Source organism: Triticum urartu, chromosome 4 (genome assembly GCF_003073215.2).
Source record: "Triticum urartu cultivar G1812 chromosome 4, Tu2.1, whole genome shotgun sequence".
In the NCBI taxonomy this organism is placed as follows: Eukaryota; Viridiplantae; Streptophyta; class Magnoliopsida; order Poales; family Poaceae; genus Triticum; species Triticum urartu.
Window position 1 is genome coordinate 287,766,347 of NC_053025.1, and position 8,056 is coordinate 287,774,402.

The following is an 8,056-nucleotide window of genomic DNA, read 5'->3' on the forward strand; positions in this document are numbered from 1 at the left end:
AATGAGGTAATAAGATAACTGGGTAGGCAATAGTATAGGAGACAAGTAATTACCACGAGAAGAATGTATGTTACTACAAAACCTAAAATCAAATTTGATTATACATTGACTTTTTTTGGGGCAATTGAAGGAAATTAGGAGGATACATTCGAAACTAAAATTAATACTTTTATAAATAAAATAATGTACGTAGTTTTATTTTGAACCATTCACGAGGATTGAGATACATATAGTCTGACTAGATTAAAAGAAAAATTTTAAGAAATATATTCATGGAATAAATGCACATAATTCATAAACGTTACATAATGCAAGTAAGAGAGAGGAGAGAGAGAGGGGGGGGGGAGGGAGGCAGAAAAAAGGGGCATAAAAAACTACAATGACATCTATATATAAACACCTCACAGGACATAAAAGAAAAGACAGAGAATAGCAAAAGGAAAACAAAAAATAAAAAGGAAGGAGAGAGATAGAATAGAGAGAGACACACAACAAGAAAGGAAGGAGAGGAGGAGGAGGTGGTGGTGCCGTGGTATGGCCTTTGAGGTTGCCATGCCTCCCCCAAGATCCTAGGCAGCCCTTGGATCAACCGGTGCGCCCTGCCCCTGAATTCACCGCTCTCTCTCCGCCCCGCTGCGCCAAATTCTGCTCCATTTTGGTGCCCAATTCCTGCGCTTTCGGTTGGTTCTTGGAGCCGGGCATTCCTGGTGCGTTGTCGTCCGTGTTTAGATCTGCCGCCCGGATCGCCGGCTCGCTAAAGATCGGATCTTGGCGGCGGCGGCGCTCGTTTTCTTGATCCGATGGCGCCTGTTTCGATCGGTCGGCGTAAGATCTGATGTGAAAGCTGCTGTCTTTGTGTTCTTTGCAGGTTGGAAGTAGGAGCCAGAGCCGGAGATGGAGGCCGACGCCGGGAAGCTGTTCATCGGTGGCATCTCGTGGGACACCAACGAGGACCGCCTCCGGGAGTACTTTGAGAAGTACGGGGAGGTGGTGGAGGCTGTCATCATGCGCGACCGAGCCACGGGCCGCGCCCGGGGCTTCGGGTTCATCGTGTTCGCCGACCCAGCAGTTGCAGAGCGTGTAATAATGGAGAAGCATATGATCGACGGCCGGATGGTAAGACTCGGTGTTTGCTTACGTACGCTAGGTTCATGATGATGTGCTAGATCCATGCTGTTATATTGCTTTGTAGGTTTTTTTTTTGTAATTACTATCATTTTGGAAAATTCAGAATGTTTGGATTGTTCTGTCAGGTGGAGGCCAAGAAAGCTGTCCCTAGAGACGATCAGCAAGCACTTAGCAAGAGTGGTGGCAGTGCTCATGGATCACCAGGGCCCAGTCGCACCAAGAAGATTTTCGTTGGGGGTCTTGCATCCACCGTGACAGAGGCAGACTTCAGGACATATTTTGAGCAGTTTGGCACGATCACTGATGTTGTTGTGATGTATGATCACAACACACAGCGTCCTAGAGGGTTTGGGTTCATAACGTACGATTCTGAAGACGCTGTGGACAAGGCATTGTTCAAGACATTCCATGAACTAAATGGTAAGATGGTTGAAGTCAAGAGGGCTGTTCCTAAGGAGCTATCACCTGGACCTAGCATGCGCTCTCCTGCTGGCGGAATCAACTATGTTATGAACAGAGCCAATAGCTTTCTCAATGGATATACCCAAGGTTACAGTCCGAGCCCGGTAGGTGGTTATGGAATGAGGATGGATGCAAGGTTTGGGCTTCTATCAGGCGGCCGTAGTAGTTATCCTTCTTTTGGTGGTGGTTATGGAATTGGTATGAACTTTGACCCAGGGATGAACCCAGGTATTGGCGGTAGCTCGAACTTCAACAATAGTGTCCAGTATGGACGGCAGATCAATCCATACTACAGTGGTAATTCGGGTAGATACAATAGCAACATTAGCTATGGTGGAGTCAACGACAATTCTGGGTCAGTGTTCAACTCACTGGCTCGTAATCTCTGGGGTAATTCAGGTCTCAATTACTCTTCCAACTCTGCAAACTCTAATTCCTTCATGTCATCTGCAAATGGGGGGCTTGGTGGAATCGGGAATAACAATGTGAACTGGGGAACCCCTCCTGTGCCTGCTCAGGGTGCTAACGCTGGCTCGGGCTATGGCAGTGGGAACTTTGGTTATGGGTCGACTGAAAACAACTTCAACCTGAGTCCTGGTGCTTATGGAAGGAACACTGGATCAGGTGGCGTCAATGCTTCACTCAACCAGTCAAGCAATGGATATGGGAGGAACTTTGGAGATTCGTCAGCGGGTGGCGGTGGCTCCATCTATGGAGACACAACTTGGAGATCTGGATCTGAGCTTGACGGAACCAGCCCATTTGGATATGGGCTTGGGAATGCAGCTTCAGATGTTACAGCAAAGAGCTCAGCGGGTTACATGGGGCATTAACAGATAGAGGTTAGATCTTTTCTTCATTGTATTATCCTTGTGCTTTTCTTTTTACAGTTTGCAAATGTTTAACTACTAGTTCATGTACTAGCAGCATCAGATAAAGACCCTCAATTTTGAAACTTTCCACTGAACTGGTGGTACTAATGCTTAGACAATGTAGCTTCGAATATGTTGTATCCCCTGTGCTAAATGCCATTGTTAATGCTCAAGTTTCATATACAAAATATATTCAGTATGGGAAATACCAACACTGGCCTTGGTTGTCCCAGGATAATGCATACATGTAGTTGTCACATTTTCATGTCCATGAAATCTAGACAGGCATTGATCAGTTGAACCATAGCACCATGATACAGAAGTTACTGTCATTATGAACTAAAAAGATGTCGTTACCATCCATTAAAATTGTTAAGTGTCTATCTACTTCATGTCCCAATCGCTACATTAGGATGATTTTGATGATTCATGATTGTATATGATGGATATTGCAAATTGTCTATGTTCTTCATGTTCCAATTGTTACGTGAAAATGATATTATGGTTCATGGTTGTTTATGATGGATATTGCAAATTGTTATGAAATGAACACATAAGTTGATTGGATTTAAAAACTTTTGCCACGTTATGGTATAGATTCATTTTGAACATGAACCTACGAAGATGGTATTAAAGTAGTATGATAAGCTTGCAGTATTAACAAGAGCTAAATCCATTGTTGCCTTCTTTTTATTTGTGCTACTGTGAACTGTAATACTGTCTTGTCCTAGAAACTTGATTAGTGTTTTTCACATTCAAACATTTGCCATCTGTGAACTTAACCTACACCTCAAATTATTTAATCCACATTGAAACACTGGTCATCCATGAACTGCAGCCATGACCCCATATGAAAGAATTGGTGCACCTCATATTTACTTATACGAAACATATTAGTCCAGTAATATATTCAACGATAACGAGGTGTATTAGTATGTGAATATGCATGTTGTATCTCCAGTATACACTTTAGGTCAAAATTATACTGTAGTGCTTTTATTTAGAAAATCGTGCGAACCGTTATTCCTTGGCCATCTTCTCCAACTTGAAAAGAAACTATTCCATGCTTTTATATATGTTTATACATTTTTGTTACCCATGGTAAAATTGAATATCTGGCACTTAAATTACTACAGATCTTAGGGTTACAGAACCAATCTTTAGGCATCGAACACTTGTATGGTACTTTGGAATATATTGCCCCTTTCACATACTGAATTTCCTTCAATCTAGTCTCATTGCTGGTTGACAATTTATAAGTCGTTTTTTTAATAGACCAATCTTTGCTTCTGCATGACTTGAGCTAAAAGCTAAAATATGGTCCAAGGACTTATTTTTGATAGCTGAACCAATTTATATTGTATTTTCCAAATTTAACAGTTAATACTTATGTCATCAATTACCATGGCATTATGTCTAGTAAATCCATTTTGGCTTGCTCATACTATTCAAGTTTCAAATGACGTAGATTGTTATATGCTGGATATCATTTGGACAGTTCAAAGGAGCTCTTTCTCTTAGAACATAGACTGTTAATGTGGGTTCACCGGATCATTTTAGGCCAAGCATCATACTCATACTGCATTTGTCGACATCAATATTTGGTTGTTCTGGATGACACTTGACACTGCTGTGATCTAAAAGGCACCATTGAAGCAACTTGTTTGTGCTTTTTTCCTTTGCTTTGGTTATGTACAGTCGTAATTATGCTTTAACTTATCTGTTTGCTTTGTGCAGGAATGACGCCGCCTAGGAATCTTTTTCGCATACAGCAATTCATAATAGGTTGAGAAGAGAACCGCAGGTGCATCAGGTGCAAATTTTGAACTTCACATGATTAAAAGGCATGGGTTAGTTAATAGAGCTAACCAGGGAGTTGGTCAAAGAGATCAGTTATATATCCTCGGAAGATCATTTAAGCGTATTTGCATATGTAAGGTTTGAGATTGTGGTTTCGGATTTCTACAGCGAGTTTAGGTTTTGGCAACCCTGGGTTTTTTCTTGGTTGAGATGTGAAGTAAGATTGCGGGATATATATGTCTGAAGAGTGTTCAGTTGTACGGCGGCGCTGCCCCCCCCCCCCCCCCCCCAAATATAGACCCACCCCTTTTTTGGGTTTTTGTTCGTATAGTAGAAACTGCTTTAGTGTTTGTTGAATTGTGTGGTAGCTCTTGTTATCAGGATGATAAAATTCCCCCCTTTTGGCTTTTTTTAAATCTTATTACTGAAGTGTATGTACCAGAGGTCTGGTCTGTGTTTTTCCTAGTGCAACTTGTGAGGGATGCCCCTTGTGGGTCCCAAAGAATAATAATGCTACAATATATTCTAATTCATTTTGAGGCTTCTTTTCTCTCTCCAAGGCTATATTTTGTGTCTTGCTGGAACATCTGTACATTCTGATTCCCCTGCAAATTGCCTATGCCTTTTCGGCATCATCTTCTCATCTGGATCTGTCTGTCTAGTGGCTCTGGTGTTATAGGTTCTTGTGCCTTCCTTGCATAGTAATCAAACTAACATGTAATAGTATATTTTGTTCTGTAATTCTGTTTGCTTCATCCTTTTAAAGATTTCAGTAAGAACTACATACGGATGTATAGAGATATTTTAGTGTAGATTCACCCATTTTGCTATGTATGTAGTCCTATTGTAATCTCTAAAAAAGGGGGAGTAATAATTAGTTAATCTCAACACATCTTAAATTTGGGAGAATAACTACATAGTTGAAATTAGCGCAGTAGTTGATATCACAAGAAACATCAAGCTCACAAATTCTGTGTAGTAAGAGCAACTCCACTCGTTCGGCCCCCAGCGCATAGGCCGACGCTATTTCGGACGCTCGCCCGGCGATTTTTAGGCCCTGGGGCGATCTAGGTCCCAGCCACGCCCTTAAGGCGTCATAAATTCAAACTTGTTCATTCCCGCTACCCAAAAAACACCACAAGTCCGGCGATTAGCGATCAATAAAAGGTTTGGCGTGCAAAAGAAAGGACGCACACGCAGTGCATCAAACAGCGGCGGCGGCCTCCAGCGTCGGACTGCTGGGAGTCGGCATGCGCGGGCTGGTCGGCATCGGCGCGGCTTCTATGCTGGGCGTCATGGAGGCATCATCGCTCGGGCTTGGCGGCGACGTTAGGGTAAGCGTGGGAGTTGGCGCCGCCGTCGACGACATCTGATTCAGGACGAGGCCATGCTCCGCCAGGTACCACGCCTTGACTTGCTCGTCCATCGCCGACATGTCCCCCCCCCCCCTCATCAGGAAAGCCAGGTCGGTGTTCCTCTTCTTCGCGGTGATGTTGGTTCGGAGCAGGTCGAGCTTGACGGCGTTGTTCGTCATCAATGCCGACCATTACGCCTTAGTTTTCTCTTCCCTTTGGGCGGCGCGGGTCTGGGCGTCGGCGATGCACGATGGACTCTTACAGGCACGCGGTGTCCTTCGCTGACTTGGCTCGCTTGTTCCCGTCCGGGCGCCCATCGGACGCGCCCGGCGTGGGCGCGTCCGGCTTGTACATCTCCTTGGCCTTGGCGAGGGTGCGCCGGACTTCCGCCCACTTCTCGCACTTCTCGATCCGAGAAACACGTGGGTACTTGAAATCTTGGTCGGTGTTGTTGTCCTGGCGATGCATGGCGAACATCGCACCATCTGCGCCGAGGAACAACAGTCGGCGGCGCACCAGGGCGAAAGAATGAGCGAGAGACCGGCGTGTCATACCCGACCCTCGATGTTGGCGCCGTTCTGGTTCGTGCCGGTGATCGGGTCGAGGCAGACGATTTTCCACGCTTCGGCGAGGCACTCGTCCTCTTTGGACGCCCACTTGACGCGCGGCTCGCCGGCCTGGCCGCCCGCTTCTTCTTTTTCCCTTTCCTCGCCGGAGCAGGCGCCGGCTCCTCCTCCTCCTCTGGCTCCTCCTCGCCGTAGTCGAGCTCGCCCTCCATATCGCCATGGAGGTCCATTGTATCATCTTAGGTAGTGAACCCGGGGGAGGCGGCGGCGGCCGAGCCGGTCGTGATGGTATCATCCATGTCGGCCTCCGTTGCGTCGGTGTCGCCGAGATGCGACAAGGAGGCTTGTGAGAAGAGCAACGCGCCACGACGCAGAGGTGGCGTCGGGGAGGATGCGTAGGCCGGCGGCGAGTAGGTGTACGTGGGGTATTGGACACTGACGAACGTGGGTGAGGGCGTGCGCTGGGCCGGGTGACCATATGGAAAGGTGATGTTGGGGTTGAACCCGCCGTGCTCGTCGCCGTCGGCGTAGCCAGGCGAGGGAGTGCAACCCCAGGGGTGTGGCGACGACGAGAAGTTGGCCGGAGACCCGACGCTCTGCTGGCTCCAGGACGCGTACGGGCCGTGGCCGCCGGGTGGATTCATCATCCCCGCGCGAGATGCCTCGGCTTGTTCGGCCGCGCGATCTGCCTGCTCCGCCACGGCCGCAGCCGCCACCGCCGCCACCGCCGCCCTGTCCCGAGCTTTCTTGGCGTTGGCCCTGTTTCGCCGGTCGGTGGTGACAGCCTCCCGGCGCTGAACTTCCGCCTTCCTGTCGGCGTTAGACATGCCCGGGGCTTGGACGATGGCGCCCTCTGCTTCCTCTGCTTCGACTGAGTGGTGGCGGTGGCATTGGCATCGGTAGCAGCGTCGGGGGGAGGGGGCATGTACTTTTTCGGTGACATGGCGGCCGGATGGAGGGGGGAGGAGAATGGTAGGAGGGAGGGGGGATGGAGGGAAACGGGGGGAGGGGGAGCGGGGGGAAACGGCGAGAAAAGGGCCTTCTCTCGCCGACAAAGCGGACCCACTCCCTTTTTTGCTTCGGCCGGCACCCCCAGGCGACCCCCGGGGGCTTGGGTTCGGCTCGGATTCGCCGGCTGCTATTTCGGCCCGAACCAGTGATAAACGAGATCCTCGGGGCGCGATTGGACCGATTTTCAGGCGCCGACGCTAAAAAATCGCGTTGGGAGGCTTGTCAGGGGCGCGACTGGAGTTGCTCTAATATGGTATGACTGTAGTGCGCACAAATTTTCATGGTGAAAGGGCCTGCTCTTAAAGAAACTTCAAAAAAAGCACTTTGGAGACTTGATTTTTTTTTGGCCACGAGCTCCTTGTATGTCCTTTCATCATGGAAATATGTATGATCCTAGCCCACTCAAGCATCTTGCTCGTCAAAAAAAGTTTGTGTTGCTATTTTTATTTATTTTATTGTTCATTGGGAGATTGGGCTCATTTGTGGATTACCATATCTTTTAAGTCTTCTTTTGATTGAATGAATTTTGTAGGATTTTGGAGGAAATGAAATCTTATGAAATTAAACATTTGGCTCCATTGCTGTTAGGGGAGCACTTGCTGAATCTAGCTCGAAAGAGTCGATCTCACATGGAGTGGCGGCACATTTGCAACACACTATGCATGTACTCCCTCCGTATCAAAGTATAAGACATTTTCCAGGCATTAAAATATGAGACTTTTTTTAGCTAGTTAGCCTACAAAAACGTCATATATTTTGGTATAGATGTAGTATTTTCTTAACAATGGAAATAAGTTGACAGCGCATTTGCAGCACGAAAGTCACGTAGGGTATCCATTCTTGTATTTATTTCCTTTCTTTC

At 47.1% G+C, this 8,056-nt stretch overlaps 1 protein-coding gene across 2 annotated transcripts; it reads left to right on the plus strand.

The window, feature by feature from the left end:
* The first annotated feature begins 415 nt into the window (after positions 1-415).
* On the plus strand, positions 416-4,807 carry LOC125551499 (heterogeneous nuclear ribonucleoprotein 1). 2 transcript variants are annotated; one of them, XM_048714758.1, is made up of 4 exons: positions 416-707; positions 869-1,116; positions 1,254-2,432; positions 4,200-4,807. In XM_048714758.1, exons 2-3 carry the CDS (start codon positions 895-897, stop codon positions 2,421-2,423), a joined length of 1,392 nt encoding a protein of 463 aa, XP_048570715.1. In that variant the 5' UTR covers positions 416-707; positions 869-894; the 3' UTR covers positions 2,424-2,432; positions 4,200-4,807. The 2 variants fall into 2 exon arrangements, with proteins under 2 accessions (XP_048570715.1, XP_048570716.1); XM_048714759.1 differs by having other exon boundaries at positions 430-592.
* The last annotated feature ends 3,249 nt before the right edge of the window (positions 4,808-8,056 follow it).